The sequence below is a fragment of the Tetrao urogallus genome (genome assembly GCF_951394365.1).
Source record: "Tetrao urogallus genome assembly, chromosome: Z".
NCBI lineage: Eukaryota > Metazoa > Chordata > Aves > Galliformes > Phasianidae > Tetrao > Tetrao urogallus.
Window position 1 is genome coordinate 71,411,850 of NC_136816.1, and position 26,952 is coordinate 71,438,801.

At 39.0% G+C, this 26,952-nt stretch overlaps 1 protein-coding gene across 1 annotated transcript in view; it reads left to right on the plus strand.

The window, feature by feature from the left end:
• PIK3C3 (phosphatidylinositol 3-kinase catalytic subunit type 3) overlaps positions 1 to 26,416 on the plus strand; it is a gene marked incomplete at both ends in the record, with an annotated part of 65,654 nt that extends 39,238 nt beyond the window's left edge. The window contains 5 exon segments of the mRNA XM_079548930.1: positions 5,072 to 5,240; positions 14,043 to 14,133; positions 24,408 to 24,533; positions 26,367 to 26,387; positions 26,393 to 26,416. Of these exon segments, the coding sequence (XP_079405056.1) occupies positions 5,072 to 5,240; positions 14,043 to 14,133; positions 24,408 to 24,533; positions 26,367 to 26,387; positions 26,393 to 26,416 (431 nt within the window).
• Between the last annotated feature and the right edge of the window lie 536 nt (positions 26,417 to 26,952).

The window sequence follows — 26,952 nt, forward strand, 5'->3', positions numbered from 1 at the left end:
GTTGCTGTTGATTTTTGGCTCCTTCCTTACAGATGTGTATCAGAAGGAATGACTATGCTAAGTAAATACACTATTCACTGTAGAAGTCAATTCTCAGAATAAAAATTTTAACTAAATATGGTCAGAGTTCTCTCTCAGAAGTTTTGGTTTGATAATTCTCAGGGATGATGCAGAATAACACTGTCCTCAGCATCATTAACTTGGGATGTAAAAACTTCTAAAAGATCCAGGAACCCTCCTGAGGTTCTTGATCAACTATCTCAATCATTTTCTTTAGAGTGGGATTCCAAGTGTCATCCCTTGATTAAAAAACACCAAGAGAGCCTTCTATCATTATTTCATATTTTAGTATGGAGGCTTAATTGATCTTGGAGCTAACCAAATAAAAATAAATTAAACCTGTTTATTATTTTTCATGTAACTAAATATATTGAATGTATTCAAATTTAAACGTTCGGTGTACGTTTGAGTCATAGCCTAAAAATCTGCTGAATGTTGCTGAATATTGAACCACAACTAGAGAAACTGTAACAATAATAAAAGATGGCTTCATCTTTATTTTATTCATTTTTAGGACTGAGGCATAAGTTGATGAAGTTCCTTCCAACCCCTAGAATTCTGTGTGTGATTCTTTGTATGAAATGATACGTGTTCATATACACTCATGTTAATGTTTTTGAATGGTTCAGGTACATCTTAGTTACTAATTTACATTATTAATTAGCGCCTCTTATTCCTTACCTCCAAAGCAAGCTAAGAAAAGATGTAATTACTGCCAGTAGAGTTATTCTTTTATTCAAATATTGTCCCTTAACTCTTCATGATGACAGATTTGGATAAGTGAACTGAAAACAGACCCTCTCCCAGACTCTTTAATTAAACAGTTTCTATAATGCAATGAAGATATCTGTATATATCAGTGTCTACTTCAAACAACTTACTTTTAAAATTCATTTTTGTAAACTAACTTCTGTAACAGTGTGAAAACACTATTCAGGGAAGTTTTTAGCACAGTTAGATATGCAAAATGTCATGAATGTGACATTTATCAACTAGCAAATATTTAGTTTGCTTATTAAGTATCCTTGTGATTTCTCTCAGAAAATTGACCATGATGGAATTTGTTTCTTGAGTTGAAGAGTACTTATGACAGATCTCAAGCAGTTTTGTCTGGTGACGGAAAATCTATTATTCAGTGATACAGACAGACAGATGACTAGCTGAAAAAATACTAGTTGTTACAGTTTTTTCAAGAATGTTGATCATTTAAGCTTGCTGAAATGAATAGAGGTGCTTCAAGTTCTAATACTGGCAAACAAATACAGAATCGTAGAATCAACAGGTTGGACAAGACCTCCTAGATTATCCAGTCCAACTGTCTACTCATATCAGTATTTCCCCACTAATCCCTTAATCCCATGTCCCTTAATAAAACATCTAAATGTTTTTTGAATGCAGTACCTTTAGTGATGGTGACTCAACCATCTCCCTGGGCGGCCTGTTCCAGCATCTGGCCATTCTTCTGGAGAAGAAATCTTTTCTAATGTTCAATGGGAATCTCCCTGTGTGCATTTTGAGACAGTTCCCTCTAGTCTTTTCACTAGGCATGTCAGAGAAGAGGTTGACCCCCCCACCTCGCCGCATCCTCTTTCATCTTCCTTTCAGATAGGAAAGGGAACTATGAGGTCTTCCCTTGGCCTCCTCTTTTCCAGACTAAACAATCCCAGTTCCCTCAGCCCCTCTTCTTAAGGCTTGTGCTTCAGACCCTCACCAAATTCATTGCCCTTCTCTGGTCACATCAGGATCTCAGTGTCTGTCTTGTAATGATGAGCCTAAAACTGAACACAGTACTCAAGGTGCAGCCTCAACAGAGCTGAGTTGAGAGGGTTGATCACCTCCCTGCTTCTGCTGATAGTACTATTCCTGATACAAGCCAGGATGCCATCAGCTGTCTTGGCACTTGGGCACACTTCTGGCTTATGTTTAGCCATGCATAAACCAACAGCCTCAATTCTATTTCTTCCACACAATCTTCCACCCATTCTGCCCTAAGCTTGCAGTATTGCGTGGGATTGTTGTGGCCAAAGTGCAGGACCTAGCACTTGGTCTTGTTGAACTTCATCCCATTGGCCTCAGCCCAGCAATCCAGTCTGTCCAGATTGCTCTGTAGGGCCTTCCTGCCCCCTTGTCCTCAGCCTTTTCCTTATCCTCAGTGCTCACATTTCCCACTGCATCCAGTAAAGGATGGGGATTCTCCTTAGCCCTCCTATCACTGTTAATATATTTGTAATTTTGTTGTTGTTGTTGTTCTTTTTTTAATCCAGCAGCCAAGTTGAGCTCAAGCTGGGGTTTTGCATTTCTAATTTTTTCTCTGCACATCCTAATAACTTCTTTGTACTCTCCCCAAGTTGCTTGTCCCTAATTCCACAGAAGGTAGATACTTTTTTTTTTCTCTAGGATCTGCAGAAAAAGCTTCTTGTTCATCTTCACTAGTCTTCTTCCCCGCTGTCTCATCTTGTGGCACAGGGGAATAGATTGCTCCTGTGCCTTTAAGATTTCCTTCTTGAGGAATCCTCATGGACCCTTTTGCTGTTCAGGACTGAATCCCAAGGGACTCTCCCTAGTGGTCTCCTGAACAGTTCAGTCTGCCTTCTGGAAGTCCAAGGTAGCAGTTTTTCTGTCTCCCTTCCTGACTTCATGAGGAATAGAGAACTATGTCATTTCATGATCACTCTGTCCAAGATAGCTTCCAGCCTCCACTTCTCTCATCACTCTCTGTGAAAAGAAACAGAAAAGCATGTTCATAACTGGTCAGTTCCATAATGCTGAAGCAAGAGTTAGTACATCTATTTCTGCTTCTGTGCTATTGTGACTAAATAAATTATAGTAATCATTTTCTAGTTTCATGTTGAAAACTTCTTCAGTTCTGCATCCACGTTTCATTTTCCTCTATGAAGAAAATGTAATATTAAACGTATTAGTGTCATTAGGGAACTCTGCTTTGGACGTAAAACTCAGCTAACGTTTCAAACACCTGTTTGTCCTTTATTTACCTCCTTTCTTTCTTCACGCTGACTGCAGGAAGACGGTTTCTCTCTGTCTTAAGGAAATTGTTCAGCAGACTAGCAGTAATAGGGAAATGAGTGTACATTCAAGGTGTGGGGAGACCACACCTTGAAAATTGTTTTGGGTCCATGGATGCAAGGAGAAATTTGAATAGTGTGAATGTATGTGAAGCAAAGCTGATGAAAGGATGAGAAAACAAGACTTGAGTAAAACAACTGAGAAAATTGGGATTGTTTATTTTGGAGGAGGCTGAGAGAAAACTGCAACACTTTCTGCAGCCACCTGAAAGGAAGTTGAGATGATGCAGGTATCCATCTCTTGAGGTGACAAGTGATAAGAGTTGATGATACTTGATACCATTTTCTTCAGGAGAGATTTAGGTTGGATATCAAGAAGACATTCAGGCATTAGAGTGGACTGGCCAGAGCAATGGTGGAGTCTCCATCCACGTATAGACAATGTCTGAAGGATGTGGTTTAATGCTGGGACATGATAGGTAGATTTTGACTTGCTAATCTCTAAGATCTTTTCCGACCTCTATGCTTTTGTGGTTCTGTGATTTTTTATTTAATATTTTCCTTTTTAGTATAAAACATTTTGACCTATTTTTTTTTTTATGCAGCTTGTAGTATTCTTGAAATGATGCATTTCAAAATTTAATTTCAAACTGAAAATCTGTAGAACATTTTCAAAAACACTTTTTGCCTTATATGGTTAATATTTACCATTTAAAAAGCAAGTCAGAAGTGTTTCTAGAAAGTGGCTTCTTAAGAATTGATGAATTCTTACATTTCTGATGACTGCATTTTTGTTTGCATATATATATATATATAATCTTTAGATTATGCAAACGTTATAATATTATGTTTGAAATTGGTGTTTCAAGTTGCTGTTTTTTTTTTATTTTGCTCCATTCTGCATCTCTCATGAGATTCAGTAGTATTGAAAAGGGAAAATAGTTTCAAACTGGAAGAGGGTAGATTTGGTCTAGATATTAGGAAGAAATTCTTTACTTTAGGGGTGGTGAGACACTGGAACAGGTTGCCTAGTGAAGTTGTGTATTCCCCCTCCCTGAAAGCATTCAAAGACAGGTTGGATGGTGCTGTGAGCAACCTGGGCAGGGGGAGGTGTCCCTGCCTATATCAGGGGAGTGGTAACTAGATGATCTTGCAGATCCCTTCCAACTCAAACCATTCTATGATTCTATGAAGAGACAGACAGTGAATGCTTCCCAATAGATTTATGGATAATACTGTGAACATTGTTTCAAATAAGCTTCAGGTAGTAACTAAAGTTGCCTCCTTTGAGATGGGGTATCTAATTTTTTTTTTTTTTTTTTCAAGATAGTTCTGTAGTAACATTGTAGACATAGTTGATCTGAGAAGGGAAAGGTAGTGCTCAAATGCTGTAACTTGTATTTTAATGTTGGAAAAACTCAGGAGAAAGTTCCTCAATTTTAAAGCACGTTTGATATGGTAATCATGTTTACTCAATTATGAAATATGATAAAAAAAATCTTAACCTCATCCAAACAAAGGATTTTAAGACCATTATTCTTATTTTCCTGTGGTAAAATTAACATGTGACTGAGGTAACATATTGCATGCCAGAGAACCAAATGCAATACTAAAAACAGTGCACTATGTATATTAATATTTTTATTTTGTAACAAGTTCTTAAGGAGCAAAGAGTATTATGTAACTATATTTTATGTCTCTTTGTTTTCATTACTGATTGAATCTTTATGAATGTATTCCAAAAAAGCACAAAACTTTTTTTTTAACTGCTCTGAGTGAATTTGATATTAGCTTTAAGTCTGTAGTTTCAGCTTGATAGCTGAAGGTGTAAGCATTATAGAAAGCAGTGAATTGTGCTCAGTGAAAACAATTTATCTTCTGGAAGTTTCGCCTAGGGATTTATCTATTTTTTATTACTGTTTGTCATCAAGATTTGATACAATATGAGTTGTTGAAGTAAGGAATTGCATTCACCTTTTGTCTTACAGGAAAACTATTTCACATTGACTTTGGTTATATTTTGGGTCGGGACCCTAAGCCTCTACCTCCCCCAATGAAGCTGAATAAGGAGATGGTGGAAGGCATGGGAGGCACACAGAGTGAACAGTACCAGGAGTTCCGTAAGCAGTGCTATACAGCCTTTCTCCATCTCCGCAGGTAACGATACTATTTCAATGCTAAGTTATTTGAAAATAGCACTTGTATAATGTGGAGCTTGAATTTTTTTGTCTTTTAAGTTAAGATCCCCGGTTTTGCTTGTTTAGTAATCTTATCAGCTGTTTCGTAAATTCTGTGGGTTATGAAGTTTTATCTTGCATTTTGGATGTTGGTTTGCCCTTAAGCAGTTTTTTCTCTAATTATTCTTTATCAAGTAACTATCCACTTAAGTCACGTGCTATTTTACTGCTTTACCCTCCTCCGGTTTAGGCTAGTGATGATCAGAATCAAATTCTTTGTCTTGAGAAACTAAACTTAACTGGATGAAGGTCCTGCAAGCTGCTGTGCGTAGTAGTCAAGTATGTTAGCTTCTGCAGATACCTGCAAGAGGTTAAATCTTTTTAGACTTATTTATAGGCAAGCAAATCACTCTTTTAGATCTGTTTCAACAGAACACAGGTGGGCACTCTTGTGGCCAATGATTGACATAATGGTTAAAGTTCCTTCAGTGTCTGGATCGTATAGTATGAACCTCCAAGTATGTGAAAAAATATCAGTTTTATGAAAAGAATGTGAAAATTACACGTATGTAATACGTATACAATGATAAGAAATATCAGAAAAAAGATACAGGTAGTTCTGCTAATAGTGAAATGAAGTAAAAATAAGGATTTTTTTTTGTAGACTGATGTTAATAGATTAAAAGCAGTGCAGCAGAAGGAAAAATAATGATGCACTGTTGGCAAACAATACATATAACTTAAGAGAACGGTCAGAAAGGCTGACATGTATTCCATATTCTAAATGCTAAAATTCTAAATATTCTAAATTCCAAAATTCTTTGATAAAATTGTATTTGTTAGTTTTGAGACAATTCAGAGTTAGGCTGATTAAATCTAACTATTTCAGTAGAAGGGTCTGTTATATTGATGAAGAATTATCCATTACATTAACTAGAATTTGCTGCAGAGATCATAGTTAAACATGAAGTATAGTGGTGATTTTGGAATAAAATTGAACTGCAAATCAGAATGTTTTCATTTTAATTCTGGAACTGTAGTTGTAATTATTCTCCAATATTTCTTCAGGATAATAGGAAAGTATTTTTAAATTGTTCTGGATGTACATTTTCAAGGCTTTTAACATAGAAGGATAATATTAGTATTACAGTAACTATTACATTCAACAGCTAGAATTAAAAATGGTCATGATTACTTGTGTAATGGGTTAGGAAGAGAGTCAGTGAATAAAGAGGAATGGCTTAGCTCTAACAGTTCTATATGTTGAGGCAAACCTATTCACAGATATGTCTTCTGGTGAAGTATGGTGAAATCATAACCTTTTTACTAAGTCGAATTTCAGACACCATGTTTTTCATCTTCAATTTGTTATGTTCTTAATTTCACTGGGTTATAGACAGTTCTCTGCATGCTTCAAGTGCTGCATCTCAGTCTTTTTGTGTTTCTGGTAGGATGTGCATGCACAGCAAAAACAAAAATAATTTAAAACTTGGAAGTGGAAAAAGTTTTGTTTTTTGTTTTAGATAGGAAGTAGTTTGGTACGTGATCATTGTTGAGGGCTTTTCTTGGTTCTTTTGTTTATTTACTTTTTTTCCTGGGAGATGCATCTTCCTACTTTTCTGAATGCTGATCAGTTCTGTGTGTTTGTCAGCAATACTCTAATGAAGTAGCAGCCTCTGAGTGCTAACTGCTGCAGGGCAGACTGTGGCTGGAGAATTTTAGTTCTCACTTGATTTGCAGTTGCATGTTACACTCTCACTATACATGCTGAGCTTACTTAAAAATGTTCAAGTCCTGTTGCATCAGTTTTTCCCTTCCCCAGTAAATTCCTAGTTTACAAGTCTTCAGCAGGATCCAGTAGAAAGGAATCTAGCATCAACATCTGTAAGTTTGTTTTGTTTTGTTTTAGAGTGAGGTTACATTACTCCTCGCCAGGTTTGGCATGCAGTTTGAGTAAGTGGTTATAGGTGGGAACAAAAGAGTAGGTAGTAACTATGGACCAAATCTATAATTTGAGCTGAGATTTGTTCAATCTAAATGATAATATCCAACCAGGTAGATCAGAGTGTTTTTCCTAGACTATTCACGATGGTATCATGGACAGAAGATGGGTAGTAATGTAAAGAATGAAGAAACTCTGAGTAGCAAATATAAAGCTGTGATGACTGTTGGAAAGGACTGATTCTTTGAAAGGACAGTAGCTAGGCAATGCAAGGACTGTATAGTCTTCTAGAAGAAGGGGTTTGATTGTTAAGAGATAATGTGAAATAGGTGGGATCTAATCAGTATTGATGAAGTTTTCACTATAAAGAACAACTTTAGGAAGAATAATACCATAGTGTGTTATAGCTGGTTGGGTGCAGTAGTGACTGAGGAATATATATATATGCATGTCTGGAAGAGACAGAATTAGTCTCAGAAGGTCCCAAGCAACATAGCAGAAAAGATTTTCGCAGAATTACAGAATTGTAGGGGTTGGAAGGGACCTCTAGAGATCATCCCCCTGCCAAAGCAGGTTCCCTAAACCAGGTCACACAGGTAGGCGTCCAGGCGAGACTTGAATATCTTCAGAGAAGGAGACTCCACCACCTCCCTAGGCAGCCTGTTCCAGTGCTTCGTCACCCTCACTGTAAAGAAGTTCTTGTGCACATTCGTGCGGAACTTCCTGTGCTGCAGCTTATGTCCGTTTCCCCTTGTCCTGTCTCCACTCACCACTGAAAAGAGTCTGGCCTCACACTATGGCCCCCACACCTCAGATATTTATAAACCTGGATCAGATCCCCTCTGAGTCTTCTTTTCTCAAGGCTAAAATAGGCCCAGTTCACTCAGCCTTTCTTCATAGGAGAGATGCTCCAGGCCCTTCACCATCTTTGTGGCCCTCTTTGTGGCTGGACTCCTTCCAAGAGATCCCTGTCTTTTTTGTACTGGGGAGCCCAGAACTGGACGCAGTACTCCAGATGAGGCCTCACCAGGGCAGAGTAGAGGGGGAGGATCACCTCCCTCGACCTGCTGGCCACGCTCTTTTTAATGCATCCCAGGATGCCATTGGCCCTCTTGGCCACAAGGGCACACTGCTGGCTCATGGCCAACCTGTCATCCACCAGGATGCCCAGGTCCCTCTCCACAGAGCTCCTCTCCAGCAGGTCATCCCCCAGCCTGTACCGGTGCATGCAATTATTCCTCCCTGGGTGTAAGACTCTACACTTGCTTTTGTTGAACCTCATTCACCCTGCTGGTGTGAAAAGGAATAAGAAACTCTTTTATAAATACATTAACAGTAAGAGGAGGACAAAGGAGAATATCCACTCTTTGCTGGATGAGGCTGGGAATGTGACCACTGAGGATAAGGAAAAGGCGGAGGTTCTGAATGCCTTCTTTACGTCTGTCTTTAAAAGTCAGACCAGTTATCCTCAGGATACCCCTCTCTCTGACCTGGTAATCTCGGCCGGGGAGCACACTAACCCCCCTGTGATTCTGAAAGAAACAGTCAGAGACCTACTGCTCCAGCTGGACTGTCACAAGTCGATGGGGCCAGATGAGATCCACCCAAGAGTGCTGAGGGAACTGGCGGAGGTGATAGCCGAGCCGCTTTCCATCATCTGTCAGCGCTCCTTGTTGACTGGTGAGGTCCCAGACGACTGGAGGCTTGCCAATGTGACTCCCATTTATAAGAAAGGTCGTAAGGAGGATCCGGGGAACTACAGGCCTGTCAGCCTGACCTCGGTGCCAGGGAAGGTTATGGAGCAGATCGTCTTGAGGGAGATCATGCGGCATGTGCAGGGTGACCGGGGGATCAGGCCTAGCCAGCATGGGTTCATGAAGGGCAGGTCCTGCTTGACCAACCTGATCTCCTTCTATGATCTAGTGACCCATCTGGTGGATGAAGGAAAGGCTGTTGATGTGGTCTACCTAGACTTCAGCAAAGCCTTTGACACTGTCTCCCACAGCATTCTCCTGCAGAAGCTGGCAGTCAGAGGCTTGGATGGGTACACTCTTGGCTGGGTAAGGAGCTGGCTGGAGGGCCGGGCGCAGAGAGTGGTGGTGAATGGAGTCAAATCCAGCTGGCGACCGGTCGTGAGTGGTGTTCCGCAGGGGTCGGTGCTGGGGCCTGTCCTCTTCAATATCTTTATAGATGACCTCGATGAGGGCATCGAGTGCACCCTCAGTAAATTCGCAGATGACACCAAATTGGCTGGAAGCGTGGATCTGCCTGGGGGTAGCGAGGCCCTACAGAGGGATCTGGACAGGCTGGAGAGCTGGGCTGGAGCCAATGGGATGAGTTTCAACAAGGCCAAATGCCGGGTCCTGCACTTCGGCCACAACAACCCCAGGCGACGCTACAGGCTTGGGGCGGTGTGGCTGGAGAACTGCGTAGAGGAAATGGACCTGGGGGTATTGATTGATGCTCGGCTGAACATGAGCCGACAGTGTGCCCAGGTGGCCAAGAAGGCCAATGGCACCCTGGCTTGCATCAGAAACAGTGTTGCAAGCAGGAGCAGAGAGGTGATTGTTCCCCTATATTCAGCACTCGTCAGGCCGCACCTCGAGTACTGTGTCCAGTTTTGGGCCCCTCACTGCAAGAAAGATATTGAGGCCCTGGAACGTGTTCATAGAAGGGCAACGAAGCTGGTGAGGGGTCTGGAACACAGGCCATATGAGGAGAGGCTGAAGGAGCTGGGAATGTTCAGCCTGGAGAAGAGGAGGCTCAGGGGAGACTTTATTGCTCTCTATAACTTCCTGAAGGGAGGTTGTAGTGAGCTGGGGGTCGGCCTCTTCTCTCGTGTCATTAGTGATAGGACCAGGGGGAATGGTTTCAAGCTACGGCAGGGGAGATTTAGGCTGGACATGAGGAAGTATTACTTTTCAGAAAGGGTGGTCAGGCACTGGAATGGACTGCCCAGGGAGGTGGTGGAATCACCGACCCTGGGGGTGTTCAAGGAAAGACTGGATGTTGCGTTGAGGGTTATGGTTTAGTAGGAGCTATTGGGAATAGGTGAACGGTTGGACTGGGTGATCTTTTAGGTCTTTTCCAACCTTAGTGATTCTATGATTCTGATTATCCTATTTTAAAACTTAAGAATTTTTGAGTCAATTTATATACATATACAACATGCATGAAGCTTCTTTGTGGGTGAAGAGTTTAATTGGATTTCATATATTTTTACAGAACTTCACTGTTTTTAGCACTTCCTGTTCAAACCATGCGTTTAATCAACCAGTGAATCAAGTGCAGGTGAACAGTCCTTCCTTTGCAAATTAATTTGTACTGGGCTTTGAGAAAGCAAGTTTAATAAGTGAGAACATTTCAGGGTTAATTTCATGTGCTTGATATAAGCTTCTTAAATGTGGAAAGAAAATAATTCTTTGACAGTGGATTGAGGCTACCCATGACAGAGGCCTTGTCAATGTAAATGTTAAGGATGTGGCATGAATAACAAGGTACAAACATCACTTAGAACCGTTAAGAAAATAGAGGAGATTCTCAAGGTATTCATCCTTCTACAAATCAGATTTCTAGCTCTACTGTTTCAGCAGAATTTCTGATGTTAGGATAGAGTTGGGTTGTTGACCATGTCTGGATTTCTTGTCACCTGGCAGTTGGCCTTCTCTCTCCTTGTGTCTTACGTCAGTATGTACACACCTTTACATCTGGCTATTGATCATGTTTTTCTTTTTTCTGCTGAACTGCAGTTCTACACAGGAACTTTTCAGGAGTTACCATCAGTATCTGCAATCTCACCATTTTTCAGCTGCATCCCTTTACACTTTTTGTTCACTGTCCAGTTTATTCTGTACTGCTTTACCTCCCATTGCTGTCCACTTAATTTCTCACCACATAATTCAAGTTTGTAGAATCATAGAAACATTAGGGTTAGAAGGGACCTATATAGTCCAACTGCCCTGCAATGAACACGGACATGCACAACTAGATCAGGTTGCCCAGAGCCCAATCCATCATCACCTTGAAATTCTCCAGGGACGTGGCATCAACCACATCACTTGGCATCCTGCTTCAGTGTCTCACCACCCTCACTGTAAAAGACATTTTCCTTATGTCCAACTGAAATCTACCGTCTTTAAGCCTGAAACCATTTCTTCTTGTCCTATCACCACAGACCCTGCTGAAGTGTCTCTTTCTTTCTTCCCTGTAGCTCCCCTTTCAATACTGAAAGGCTGCTATCAGGGCATCTCAGAGCCTTCTCTTCTCCAGTCTGAAGAGCCCCAGCTCTCTCAGCCTGTCCTTGTAGGAAAGCTGTTCCATCCCTTGAATCATTTTTGTGGCCCTCTGGACGTGCTCCAACACGTCCATGTCTCTCTTGTACCGAGGACTCCCTGTCTAGACCCAGAACACCAGGTGAAGTCTCATCAGCACAGGGTAGAGGAGAGGGATCACCTCTCTTGCACTTCTGGCCACATTGCTTTTGACATAGCCCAGGATACAGTTGGCTTTCTGGGCTGTGAAGCACGTTGCTGGCTCATGGTCACCTTCCCATCTACCAATACTACAGGTCTTTCTCGGCAGGGCTGTGTTCAGCCCTCTCATCCTCCAGCTTGTTTTGACAGTGGATGTTGCTTCAACCTAGGGCAACCAAGACCTTCTGTTTGGATTTATTGAATCTCATGAGATTCAGCTGGATCCTCTGCTCAAGCCTGTCCCTCTGGAAGTTGCTTTCATCTGATTACAAAAGAGCAGTAGAAGCAAAGAAGGAAGTACGTCTTTGGAAATTGCTATTGCTGTAAGCTACCGATGACTTAGAAACAGTCTTGATAGAGTAAAGCTGCAAGATTTAAGTATGTTTAACATGAGTCTTGATAGTCTCAAGCAAGTAGAACAAGTTTTCATGAAAACTTATGGTGATTTCTGGCTCTACTGCAACTTGGCTGCCATATTTCTTTTGCCCAATTTGGAAAACAAAACAAAACTAAAACCGAAAACTAAACAAAAAAAAAAAAAAAAAAAAGTAAAAAAAAAAAAAAAAGTAAATTTTATTTCTTTTTAATTTAATCTGTGCTAAAAGTAATTTTTTTGCCTTCATGAAAATGAGGTAGAACAGCTGAAGCTTTTCTCTCCAAACAGTTCAAAATAATTGCTTGTGTACTAAAGAGTTAAACCTTATATTGGAATGTGTCTTGCTCCAATTTATAGGAGGGACAGGAGGTTCTTTTAATATCTGTATACCCAGCGTGAGATTAAGAAGCAACGGTTCAAATGTTGGTCCGACCAGTTTATTACAAATCTTAATCAGGGAAAGGGGAAGGGGAGGACAGACACTATTATGAATTAGGGTAATGGGGAAGGGAAGGAGGGTAATAGAAAAGATAGGAAAGAAGAAGAAGCAAGGAGTCTTTATAGGAAGCAAGAAGGACATAGTCACCACCATGGATCCAGTGTGGTTCGTAGTTCAGTCTTTGATCTTCAGTAGTGGTGGGTCGTCAGGCAGAGTCGTTCTATTGACAACGACTACGACTAGGACGATGACCATGGCGATGATGGCCCCTTTTCAATGCTTTCAAAGTGGTCGAGTCAGCTGTCTTTGAAATGACAGCTCAAATCCAAAGTGGTTGAGTCAGTTCTCCTTGTGGTGGCAGCTTCTGGCTCTGGGATCTCAGCAGAACCTCCTTTGTTCTCATCTTTCGGGCCTTGCCAGCAGATAAGAGGGAGCAGGGATGCCCATCTGCATCCTGTTTCTCACAGAACATGATGGTATCATTCCCCAATTTTCCCATACCTAGCTGGAGCTGTTTAGTCACAGGCCAGGTCTTCTGCCAGTGAACACTCCTGAGCACTCTCATCCTCTCTTCTACACAGCAAGCAGCTCTGGAGGAAGGGGCTTTCAAATGTTCCCAAAGTGATATCGATTGTCACACGGTTAGCACCCATCACTTGCCTCCTCAACAAATCAATCAGAGTCTTATAACAAGAAATACCTCAGGAAGCAAGCTTTGAGCCAAAAAACAAAGAAGGATTCTCACAGAATGGTCTAGGAAATACTAGTTCCTGTTAATAATTAAAATAATTATGTGCAAAAGATTTTGTGAGTTAGTTCTGTATTCTGTAAAGTTGCCAGCTTGTATATATTCTGAAATTTTCTAGTAGGTTTTGCTGTTATTAATTCATTTTCTACCATCTAAAAAGCTTAATAATGCTTTTAGGAAAGTAGTATTTGGGGTTTTGAAGATTGTTGCATACATTTACTCTAAAAGGAGATAAGATGTCTTCAGAGAGAGCAAAGGAAGCTTCACTTTATGTTGAACGGCTTGGAAATTATCCTTTCAGTAAGCAACCTACAGTTAATTTCCTGCAAGGGTAAAATGATGTTCCTTAGAAGATTTGGAAGTACCACCAGCACCTTGTTAAAGCTGAAAACTGCTGTTTTTTCTCTTCAAATGGTTATGAATAATACTCTGTTGGAGTTATTTCAGCTGAACTGGGCAACTGCATATGTAGATCTGGTTAAACCACTTAAATATAACCTGTTATGGCAGGAGCCCTTGCAGCAAAATGAAAAATTGTTTCTTATTGTGAGGACTTCATTTGTTTGATTGTTAATTTATATAATACTACTGCATCGCTACTATCCTTATTAATATAGAAAACCTTTGAATTGACATTCTAGCATATGTTTATCCAAATATGTGAGAATAACATGTATGAAACTTCTCTGAAATGTTACCCACTCATATTAAGATGATTTTGTTCTCTTTAAACTAAATTGTTCACAAAATGTTTTCTTTTGTACAGGCTGCAAAGTGCATTTACCTAATTTGCTCTTCTCTTCAGGTACTCCAACTTGATCTTGAACTTATTTTCCCTTATGGTAGATGCCAACATTCCAGATATTGCTCTTGAGCCTGACAAGACTGTAAAAAAGGTAACTGGAAAACTTTCCTTGTCTTTCTAGACATAACTACGCATAACTAAACTGTGTTCAAAGTAACTACAAAAGTGCTTTCTAAAATGGCTGAGCAGCAGAACCATCCTAAATCCACTGTAAAATTGTTAAATAATCTTAATCCATTGTAAAAAAGTGAACAGGTGATTTTTTAGATAATGTGTTAGAAAATTTGTTTTGGATATTTAATGCCCATTAGTCTGCCTGAAAGTAATTCTGAATTTTAGTTGTGCTATTAAAAAAAAAAAAGAAGACTGTATCTTTTGTCTCTTGCGCTGAATGGTAGGTTTCTTAGATCATTTAAGAAGTAAGATAACACTATACCTTATTGTAGGAAAATTGAATAAATGCTTTCAGTATTTCAATTGATTTTTTTTATCATTTTTTTTTTATTTTAAAAAAAACTTTAAACAAAAAATCGATGCATATTTCAGCAGACTCACATTAGCTAAAGATCCTTTTGGGACTGACCAGTAAAATTAAATTACCTTTTTCTTACTTGAGTCAATAGCTGTTTCAACCTTAATTCCGCACTAGTGGAAGACAAAGATGGAGATTCACAAATATTTCTTTATCTAAAAAGGCATTCTGAATAGTAATGTTGATGGAATGTTGTGGACAGCATTTTTATTACTGGTAATGCAGCAATACTCAGTCTTTTTTTTTTTTTTTTTAATATTTAGGTATCATTGAGTTAGTTAGGCTCTGATCTTGCAGACAGCTGTCAAGTCATTTAGAAAATAAAAGATTGTTTTTGTTTGTTGATAAGTCAAGAGTACAACTTGTCATTAAACTACAAGGAAACTTGTGTATTGCTTAAATTGTTCAGCACTCCTTAAAGTTATAATTTTTCATGAGATGCAGCTGTACCCCTCTTGTGGTGTAAGAGAAGCCAATTCCTTCAGTTTGGCTTAATGAGATGAAAAAAGCAGGCAGTTTATAACATACTTACTGTATTCTGAGCAAATTCTTCTGCTGAACTGGTTGTGTGTCATGTTTCTGTTACTATTGAAGCAGATATATCAGAGTACATTGCATAGGGTTGAAGCAATAAGAAAGATTTTTCATGAATGACCACCATGTGATTCCTCAGAGTTAAAGCATTATGTTAGGCAGTAGCTTGGGTTGCAGTCTAATCCATCACTTCACAAAGCAGCATAATGTGTCCTCCTTTTTCCTAATACGCAGGGAAGTACTGTAAGTTGCACAAAATATGTGCAAGCTCGTGAACAATGGGATGTAAAAGCACACTGGCAAGTAAAATGTTGCATTAGAAATATCATAGTGTTATTTTATAAACTTCTAGAATAGCATTACCTTACAGCCTGAATGCGTGTTAAAAGCTTTATAAACATATAACTGTTCTAAATGAAAATAAAATTTTTGTATATGATACTATAATCATAAAGATCTCTGCAACCATTTTGTATGGCTTCCTTTCTTGTGTTTTTTTGTCACCTCCTGTGGTGTAAGTTGGTATAACATAATGCTAACTAATCAGGCTGTAAAGGTGGTTGAAAGTTTGCCTTCCGTAGGTTTGGACCAAGTAGAACACAAAAGAAAACAGTGGAAAAAAGTATTATGTGTTTTCCCTTTAACGTGGCACTGGGTGACCTTAGTCTTTTTAAAGCACTTTCATTCTACTGTGTTAATTGAGACTTTTTAGAAATATTTGAGTGCAAAAGGAAAATAGCTCTTAAGGAAAATAACATCCTAAAGAACAAGCCTGTTGTCTGGGTGACATTTCTGTCCAGTGTTTCTGATACATCTTGGGAGAAGTATGTACTGAGTTAAGACAGAATTGAAATAGCAGCCTCTCATGTACAATTTTCTGTATAATAAGTGTAGACTACACCTGCTTGACATGTTTTGTGGCGCAGGATGATGTAAGTGGAGTTGGGCTCTCTGTTCCTGTCATTTTTGAAGGTGCTTTCTTCTTCTTTGAAGGAGAGTGAAATCTGCACAGGCTAATTTTGTTTATCAGGGAGATAAAGGCAGTGTGGCTGTTTTGTTAGTGTTAGCACAAAACATACCAAAAACTTCCAGTCATTTCAGGTGGAGATGTGGATTTGGAACACATTAAAATTTGACAGTGCCTTCTTACTTTGCATAACATCTATATTCAGAAATTAAACTAGTGCAGACCTTGGTGATACGTTCTCACACCTAAGAGTGGACTGAAAAACAAACGTCCGCATTGGTTTTGGTGGGGGGAGGACATTTGCAGTTTCAGCTTTCGTGATTGTTCTTTCAGTATATATAGAATATTATTTTAAACCAAATATCCACCTTCACTTTGTGCCCAGGTAGTACTTTTCAAATTTAAAATACTGTTTCAGTGATTCATTTCCCTCAATCCAGTTTCATTTGGTGCTTTTCCCAATAGGAAAAAGAAAAAGTAGCAGCAAGGCTTAAAATTAGTTCTTTTTCAACCTTTTGTCTCCTTTTATACTCACTGTACTACTCATAAGGAAGATTGTCAGTCTAGTGTGCTTCAACTCATGGTTAATGACACCATCTCCTATTGCAGTGCTCTGATTCAGGCTTCTCTGAAAAACTACTCTGGCTCAAAATTGAAGTTAAATTGAACAGTAGTAGAAGATCCTCCCCAGTATGTTCTCATGTCAGTTTCTCTAGCTTCTGAAGCTACCACCTTTAAATTTTCCAGTCTTTGCTTACTCTTTTCCACTTCTCATTTTCCTGGAAAAGGACTGGGCCAAAATCTGTTTAGGTCGACGTGTCAATGAATATCTGATGGTACAATGCAAATCCACTCCTACATTTTTTTTGCCACTGCTATTAACTAGCCTTTTTATTTTCTGTGCAGCTGCAATGCTTATTGCTAATAGTTAATTTTCAAAATTACATAATGCTCTAGTTTTAAGGAGGGATAACTAAAATATGCAGTGAATTATACAGCCAGCTTTGCCTAGAGGAAGTAGATTATCACTCTTCAGGCATAAGAAAAATATTCAGTATTATCATTTTTAACAAAAAAAAAAAAGGTTTTGATTTTTCTGCTGGAAACGCCAGATGGCTTCTGTCTGTCCTTCATAGCAAATTTGAGGTTTGAATTAGAAAATACCGGGACCAGTGATTCATTGTCACACAAAGAACTCGGCAGGCATTGAAGGACAGTGTTATAATTGATTGAACTATGTTTCAGATTCCCATTGATTAAAAGAAGGCACTGTAAAGATGCTGCAACTGTAGCATTTATAGGTGAAGGTGAAGGAAACATAGGTGGCATAAATACTGTCTTCCTGTAAGCAGAAGGTAACTGCTGTTTGTGAAAGTAGCTCAATGTTTCTTTTACATTAAAGTCATCAAGGTGAAATTACTCTTGTTCTACAGGCAGAGAATCTGGAACAAATACACTGGGACGTAAGGTGGCAGACAAGGTTTCTGAACTAGCTTTGTTTCCAAACCTGAGTTCATTTATGAGGTTCTTCTGTTTTTGTTTTTGTTTTTCTCATCTGGATTATAGTAAAACTCCTTGTCATCTTTCTTCCTCTTTGTCACAAGGGATAAATGAGAATTGAGTTTTCAAGTCAGTGGAAAGACTTCTAATTTGTTGTCTGATATGCCTCTTTTTAAAGAGGAATTCTGTCCCTTTCCACCTAACTGAAAGTACTAATATTTGTTGAAAGATGGAGCTAGGAAACATATCTGAGATTTATTAATATTGAGAGGAGATTTCTTATTTCTATGTAGGAGAAATGAACTCAATTTTGCTTGGCTGGAATCTCTTGATTTCAGAATTTGTATTTACTCCCTCCTCCTCTGAGGTTTATTCTTTGTAATACTGTCACAGTGACACTGAGCTCATTTTACCTAGGTAGAAGTTCATTTGGGTAATGATGTTGCAGCTGCACATCCAGCTTTACTGTTTATAGGCTGTTGATTCTGTATATATATTCATTTTGAAATCCAAAAAGGCTGGAATAAACCAGAGTGAATAGAGTACAAGAATACTCCTGTGTTCTTGTTTCATTATATTATGCTGTTCATTTGATCATAAGTACGTATTTGGCCAGTATTAGGAAGTTCTAAAATGTAACAGTGATCTTTGTATGTTGCGAGAGCTAAAACCCAATTTTTTTCTGTAAGATCAATTTAGAGATATCTTTATTGGCTTTTACTTAAAAACAATAATGCTGAAGCTTATAGCAGCTCATTTGAAAACTATAACCTGTTCAAATCAAAGCCTTCAAAACAAAAGCTATTGTCAGGATAGCCTTTCAAATGAAATTACTCATGTGAATAGAGCATCTGAATAGTTCGTATCATGAGTTGTTTGAACTGTGTTGTAATCAAACAACAGAAAGCAGAGAAAGCTTTTTGAGAAAGATACAATGTGGTAAGGGTTGAGCCAAGAATGAAATGCCAATTTTTGCTATATTAGCAGTGAATGCTGGCTGTTATTATCATTCTTAGGGCGTAACAGTAAAAACTCAAAAGATCTCAATAAATTTTATTAATTTCTTGACTATTAAATGGTTTCATTTGAGGTTTTTGTAGCTGCTGATTCCTGCATCCGATGCGTACTGTCACCAAAGAGAGCACTGAAGTTTGTCTTACATTTGAGTAAGCCGACTTTGCAGTGAGCAATTCTGTATTACAGTGATAAAAATAGCTAACAGCTAGATCTGTAGCTAGCTGTTGCAGTAAACTTCAGCAGTGGTGCTTCATGTTACTGTGAGAATACATGCTAGAGTGGCCATCAGTCTTTGGAATTGCTGGCTTGTAGTTAGAGAGTGAAATAGCATGAAGAGGGTTTTCTTATGTATGCAGTAAGTTGCTCAAAATATATTGCTTCTTTTTTCAATAATTCTGTCAGTTGTATCTGCAGATGTTCACAAAACATGAATTTGGTTAACTGCACTAATTCTAAACTGAATTTGAGTATGTTAGCAGTCTTTCAGTGTGTAAAGACTTGATCCATATGTAGGAATCAAAACTAACTGAGCACCCTATTTTTGTTACCGTGCTGTATTTTCAGCTTGTGCTTGACATTTAACTTGGGGAAGAAGCTGGCACTTAACTACTTTCTCCTCTTGTAGTGCTTTTCACTTGAGTTTATTTCAGCAAGAGTTGATAAGCCTAAGCCTATGGTTTTACATGTGATGATCATGTTGCTAAGCAGTATTTACTCATGGTTATACTATAGAGCTTGTTTTTTTGTTTTGGCTTGCCACCTGCAGGAGTTTCCCTCTTCCTCCATAAGATTCTGCAGTGATGGTCAGCTTTTATATTCCCTTCATCAATTCATTTAAAACTAATTAATACTTAAGTATTTATCCCTAAATTTCCACACTCCTATATTGTTTTCTGAGCAGTTCTGCTTAGTTCATCTTCATTATATCTTTCCCTTCTGAATTTCTAAGTCTTGTGAGTCCATGTAACTACTTTTTTTTTCGTTTGTTCTCTTTTTTAAATTACATTATCCAGTGTGCAGGTTGACAGAAAGTGGCTACTTAAGATACTGAAATTTAATATTAGTATTTTCATAGATACTGTAGTTCATACTGTCACCCATAACAGTTCAAGTTCTAATAATGAAACATTATGAAATAAATTTAAAGTTATTGTATGTATACAGTTTGGGGTTTAAAACTTTCTTTTCTGAAAACAAAAACAAAAACTTAAATGTCTTCATCAAATATACTTATTTTCTCTTTGAATAAAACTAATAGCAAACTAATAAGAGCTGTTTAATTTAAATGACAAAATGAGAACTGTTGGTAAATAATTCAATTGGAATATTTTTTATATATTCATAGCGACAGTTATTCTTAGCTGTGTAAAATTAGGTAATTGTGTAACTCATCAGAATGTGACCTCCATATTTGCATAATATTGTGCAAAAATCTTTTGCTAGTTGCACATCTTCTGTGAGAAGCTATTGGCTTTTAGAATACATGGTTTACTTTGGAGCTGAGAGATTTCAAGCAACAATTACTGTCGGTTTTGTTACAAGAACCATAAGTCAATGTATATTAAATTTCTTGATGATGTTGCAGCTCTAGAGATAATTTGTCATCATGCCATGCTTCTTCTCAGCTAGATTGCAGCAGTCATTTTTAATTGCAGTGCTGAAAAACTTTCAGGTAAGGATCTCATACTCGGCAGCATTTGATCCTGCTGTTACTTGCAAGTTGATTTTAGAATGTAACTGTGGGTAAATCTTTCCGCATATGTAACCATCTCAGTCTGCTCCTGGGGAAGGTGGGAAGTAGCTGAGTCGTTAATCCCCTAGAGTAAAGTAGCATCATAATGTACGATGTATGATTTTGAGTTCTCCTGTGAGAACATCAAAAAATAGCTGAAATGCTTGAAGACTATAGTTAAAAAGTGATAGTGTTTGAGGAATTGTTTTTGTTTCTTAGAAGCTGTCAATAGAAATTTGCTTAAAATCTCAAATCACCTTTCCAGTAAACATGAAAATAATTATGATAGAAGCCTGTGGTCTCCGCTGCGGAAGTATTTAAGCTTGTGCATAGTTGCAAGCATGTGAAAAGTCCATTAAGTTCAGCTTGATTCTATTTTGCATCTTACTGTCAAACTTCTAACATGTATATGGGAGATAACAAACACTTACTATGAAAATAGAAGCATTAGTCTGAAGTATTCTCTAATTCCCTTCCTGCTGTTTGCTTTCTTGAGATTTTGAATGTTTCCAGCTTAATCTTTCCTTCCATACTGATCATGCTTCTTTTTGAAATAATATTGCTGAAGAATTTAATTTTTTGTTGGTATGTTGAAAATAAGAATAGAGTTGTAACTATATTTTGAGTGCAGCAGTGTTATCTTTCCACAGTTGGCCAATTAATTTAGGCTTTTACTGTAGTGCTGAAAGGTACTTCTCTAAAATACTTTGCTTTGGAAAGAATGCAGAGTAATAATTAACTGAAATCTTAGATGGTTTTGTTGTCATAAAGAAAAGGGTGGATGCATATGTGGTATCCTTGATATATAAAAAGGATACAAAAGGGGGTGAAAAGATTATGATATATCATTAATATGGCTTTATTAAGAACATTGCTAAAAAAATTGGCATTTTTGTCAATGCATAAAGGTAAATTAATAGAAAATGTTCAAAAGAAACTTCATTTTGGCTTACAGTCTGTCTTCAGTTTTATCTGGGAGAAGTTCTAGAAGGAACTTAAGACTTTGACATTTCCCTTTATAAGAGATTTGTGCTGCAGAATTCCTAGGGGGAAAAAAAAAAAAAAAAAAAAAAAAAAGTAATGAGCTCAACTGTCAGAGATGGAAAATGGGAAAGTTTGGATAGGAAATAAGTCACAGTTTTTCCCTATGAAAAACTTAATCATTGAAACAACTTCTTGCGCATGCATCATATCATAATATTGCCGACCGCCTCTCAGCCATCTATCAGCGCTCCTGGTTAACTGGTGAGGTCCCAGAGGATTGGAGGCTTGCTGATGTGACTCCCATCTTCAAGAAGGGCCATAAGGAGGATCCAGGGAACTATAGACCTGTTAGGCTGACCACAGTACCAGGAAAGGTTATGGAGCAAATCATCTTGGATGAGATTGCACGGCATGTGCATAGTGTCCCGCTGCTCGACATTTGAAGGTCCGAGGCAGAAGCAGTGGGGAGGGGGGGAGGGAGGGGGGAAGAGAGCAGCAGCATGGCTGGCCTTGTGCAGCAAGCAGGTAGCAAGAGGCGGTCGTGGAGCCAATCCAGGAGGAAGCAGCAGTGCTCAGGCAGCATGCCCAGGAGAGTTCGACAGCATGCGGGAATTCCGTAGTGTGAGGAATCTGATCTCAGACACCTCTTCTTCTACGTCAGCATGCAGGCATCACTTCGTGAGGAATCTGTTGTCAGAAATCCTCGTTCTTCTTCATAAGGAATCTGTTGTCAGAAATCCTTGTTCTTCTTCATGAGGAATCTGTTGGCAGAAACCCTGTTCTCATGGTTTTCGGTTCCTCTTTTATCCTCCTTGTTCTCCTGCCTAGGTGACAAGGATGGGCCTTGAGCAAGAGTCATTGAGTACCCCCTGAGATGGCCATCATCCTGAGATAAGTCCACACAAAAGAGCACTTCACAGCTATTTAGCTGCAGCTCCTCTCTCTCCTTGCCCCTGGCCTTGTCCATCTGTGTCCCCCAGACAAAGGATTTCACAACCCTTGCCCAGGACTTGCCTGGACTTGAGCAAGTCCATCTGTGTCCCCAGCAAGCTTTGAGACACTGATGTTAACAGAATAATGTCTTACAGTGACCAGACTGGTAGATGAGGGAAGGTCTGTTGATGTAGTCTACCTAGACTTCAGCAAAGTCTTTGACACGGTCCCTCACAGGCTTCTTGTGGGGAAACTGGCTGCCCGTGTCCTGGACAGGTATACACTTCTTTGGGTAAGGAACTGGCTACAGGGCCATGCCCAGCGGGTAGTGGTGAATGGAGTGAAGTCCAGCTGGCGACCCGTTTCAAGTGGTGTCCCCCTGGTTTCGGTACTGGGGCCCATCTTGTTTAATATCTTTATTGATGACCTAGATGAGGGGATTGAGTGCACCCTCAGTAAGTTTGCAGATGACACCAAGCTGGGAGGTGGTGTCGATCTGCCTGAGGGTAGGGAGGCCCTTCAGAGGGATTTAGAAAGGCTGGACTGCTGGGCTGAGGTGAATGGGATGATGTTCAACAAGGCCGAGTGTCGGGTTCTGCACTTTGGGCACAACAACCCCATGCAGCGTTACAGGCTTGGGGATGAGTGGCTGGATGATTGTGAAGAAGAGAGGGACCTGGGGGTGCTGGTTGATGCTCGGCTGAACATGAGCCGACAGTGTGCCCAGGTGGCCAAGAGGGCCAATGGCATCCTGGCCTGCATTAGAAATGGTGTGGCCAGCAGGAGCAGGGAGGTGATCATCCTCCTCTACTCAGCACTGGTGAGACCGCACCTCAAGTACTGTGTTCAGTTTTGGGCTCCTCACTACAGGAAAGATGTTGAGGTCCTGGAGCGTGTGCAGAGAAGGGCAATGAAGCTGGTGAGAGATCTGGAGGACAAGTCTTATGAGTGGCTGAGGGAGCTGGGATTGTTCAGTCTGGAGAAGAGGAGGCTCAGGGGAGACCTCACTGCACTTTACAACTTCCTGAAGGGAGGTTGTGGTGAATTTGAAGAGGATTTGGCCTCTTCTCCCAGGCAATGAACGGGACCCAGGGAAATGGCCACAAGTTGTACCAGAGGAGGTTTAGGTTGGACATAAGGGAGAACTTTTTCTCTCAGAGAGTGGTCAGGCACTGGAATGGCTGCCCAGGGAGGTGGTGGAGTCCCAGTCCCTGGCAGTGTTCAAGAGGCGTCTGGACGATGTGCTGTGTGATATGGTTTAGTGCTTGTGGTGCAATGGTGATGAGGAGACAGTTGGTCTAGATAGGAATATAAACGATAGGTCATTTCCAACCTTGTGATTCTATGATTCTGTGATTCTGTAAAACTTAGAAATTATGTTTTGATATTTGTAATACTATATCAATTCTTTCCCTCCAATTACTTGAACTCATCCAATGTGCTCACTTATGCACCTGACTCTCATATTATGTTCTCGAGGGATAAAAAGTACTGTCTACTAAACTTACTTAGCTCCTGAGAAGCAAATTTTTTGCTTTGTTTTAGATGTTTCAGCTCTTGCCAGTTCTGTGTACTAAAGGAAAAATCTGCAGGTCTGTAGTAGCGGTGCTTATGAGATGTTGCCATCTGGAGCAGTCCTGATAGTTGCCTTGAAATTAGTTGGAATTCACAAAAAGGCATTCACTATGCCTTTGTAAATATTCATGGATCACAGTTATTGCCACGGCTGAAATAGGGCAGTATAGATCTTGTTGCTTTATTTTTAATTACACTGCTTTCGGCTTTTAATTCATATACAAATTGCAGTTAACAGGCAAAATGCTTTATTTGTACAATGGATACAATTTTTAAAATATGTTGCTTTAAAAGAAAACAGTGTATGGAATAGCAGTGTCTCCACCTAGCCACTCATGGAGATAGTGTTGGGAGGGTATTCTTGCTTTTTTAAATACACATTTTAATGACATTTTAAAGCAGTTCAGAAATCTGGCATTTTACATAAAAGTGCTAATTGCCAGTAATCTGCTGTAATTTAGAAGTTAAATAGATTATTTACTAAAATTCTACAGTTTTAATGCCAATGTCTGCTACTGTTGGTTTGGGTACAATTGTGTATGCTGTAACTGTTGAATTAAATTCCTGTTTGACATGAACACCCCATTTCAGGTACAGGACAAGTTCCGTTTGGACCTTTCTGATGAAGAAGCCGTCCATTATATGCAGAGCCTAATTGATGAAAGCGTCCATGCCCTCTTTGCAGCTGTGGTGGAACAAATCCATAAGTTTGCACAGGTGAGATAGCTCCTTGGTGTTTTTTTCTGAAAACTGAGTAAAGTCAGATTCAAAGTGGCAAGTTCAAGACTTCATTGTTACCATTGATTTAATTTATTTTTCAGCAAGTTCAAAATGTGTTCTTGCTGACAGCACTGCAGAGCAAGCTCTCAGTGGTTCTAGAAAATTCTTTTAGGCACTTAGCAAACATACTTGTTGAGATGTAACTGACTGCCTTACCAAAGGTAAGAACTGCAAATTGGAACATTGGAGTTCTACAAGAGAAAAGTCAAGAACTCTTGTATCTTTCATTCCCAAAGTACTGATAGATTTCCTTCCTTTCCTAATTTGTGATAATTCCTGACCTGTGTGTTGCAATTACTTACCTTTGTAATTAAGGCAGCAGCTTGCACAACAGGGTGCATAGGAGGGGCCAGGATCTCTGCTCAAAAATCATAAAGGTTCTCTTCAGTAGTGATAGTGCACTACAAGGTGTTGTCCCCAGCAGCTATGTAAGCAGCTATCCCTGTTACGTTAGGCACCTCCAAACAGGCAGAGTTCATTCAGGAATGCAGCTTGGCCTGAGACCTTGTACTGGGACAATGGGAAAAGGGCTCCTTGCTTCCAGAAGATGTCAAGTAGTGGAGAACCTGCATCACCAAATAAAGGAGCAAAATGTTGTCTCTTAATAATGAAGTTAATTCCTGCTAGAGTTTGTAGACTAAGTTGTTAACCGTATGTATGGCTGCTATCCTAGTATAATTCATAGTAAATAAAAAGAAGTTAAATATTTGAGTGAAGTTGTGCTAACAAAAAATGCTTTTTCCGTATAGCTATTGAAGTTTGTGCTTATCAGAGATTTAAGATATTGCAGTACTTGAATATTAGACTCGTGAGAAGAAATAGATTTGAGAGAAAAGATAAAAGTGGTTTCAAAAGCTTGACATTATACCGATATTTTTTTAATCCTTCAGAAGAGTGATCAAAAACTGATAAAATCAGATGTCCTCAGTTTCTGTGGCTATTCATATTGCTAAAGGAGTTCCAAAGAATTTATTGTTCTACAAATTAAATTTTTATTTTGAAAAACTTCATTACAGTGCAGGGGAGAGAGTAAAAATGTCACTTTCATCTGCCTATGTATTTTATAAAGGTGATTTTACATTTTCTGTTGGAAAATGAAAATGCTTCAAAATTTGTTATATTATGGATGAATTTGATCATAGGTTGTGGAATGGTTATTTTAAAAAGTGAAAAATGCCTAACAACTCAGGATCTTATAAATAAATAAGGCCTTTGTAAAGATCCAAGATTAAAATTTTCAAGTGCCTCCAGTATGTGTGTAGACCTTTCTTTTAATCACATACCAACAGTGACTTTTTAAGACATATCTTTTTATTTCGTTGGTATTGGGTGACTGCCAGTCTGTACTACATAATTGTTATTGCATTTGTGAAACTGTTTTAGTAAGTCAGAGTTTATGGATCTGATTCAGTTGACCTTTTCTTTTTCCACTCAGACTTATTCTAACTTGACCTTTCTTCAACCCTTACAACTGCTCTTATAATTGCAAGACAGATTTGTTCAGAATACATACAGTAACCAAGAGTATGAACCTGAGGCTTCTAGATCTAGAATGGTGTTTTAAGCAACAAGCTGTTTTTCATGAGGCTGTGAACTCTGTGTGCAGAGTTTGTGCTGCTGTAGTGTTTGACATCTATGTCCTTTAGCTTTTTTTTTTCTATTTTATTTCCTGCGATTATGTGCTTAAAATGTTTTAGCCCCATGTGATATAGGAGTCTTCGGCTAGTTTTGGAGTTCTGATTATTGCCTTCATTCTTACACTGTAAAAAGCTACAGCTGCAGGCTTCCCCTTGCAGAACGCTGAATGCGTGTCAGTGTGAGGATACAAAAAGAATAGTCACAGATGAATTGGCAGTTCATAAGAATTAACATTCTAGAGACTGTATTAAAAAAAAAAATTTAAAAAAGTGTAAGTTTATTCTCTTTATATTACAAAATGAGGTAGGACACTTTGTAGTGATATTTACTACTTCAATAATCAACATTTTCCGAAGCTGTCTTCTTTTTAAGTATTTGCTGTTGAAGTCTTTGGAGGCTGTAAATTGTTGAACAAATGAACAATTAATGCATAATTGAATTTGCAGTAGTCACCTTACACAATGGCTCGTTGAAGCTTTTGGTTTGTTCGTGTACAATACTGCATTGAATTGCTGATGACCTTCCTCTAAATAGTCATAGAAATTGTCTCAAAAAAAAACCCAAACAAATAACCTATGCAGGTGTAATGGTACTCACTTAAATTAGGTCCTAAAAAACCACGATTTTCCATTTTTGAAATGCCCTCAAGTTTTTTTTGGTTTTGTTTTAATTTATCAATAGGTATTTATTCTCCTTCTGCCTCCAAAATAGCCCTTTA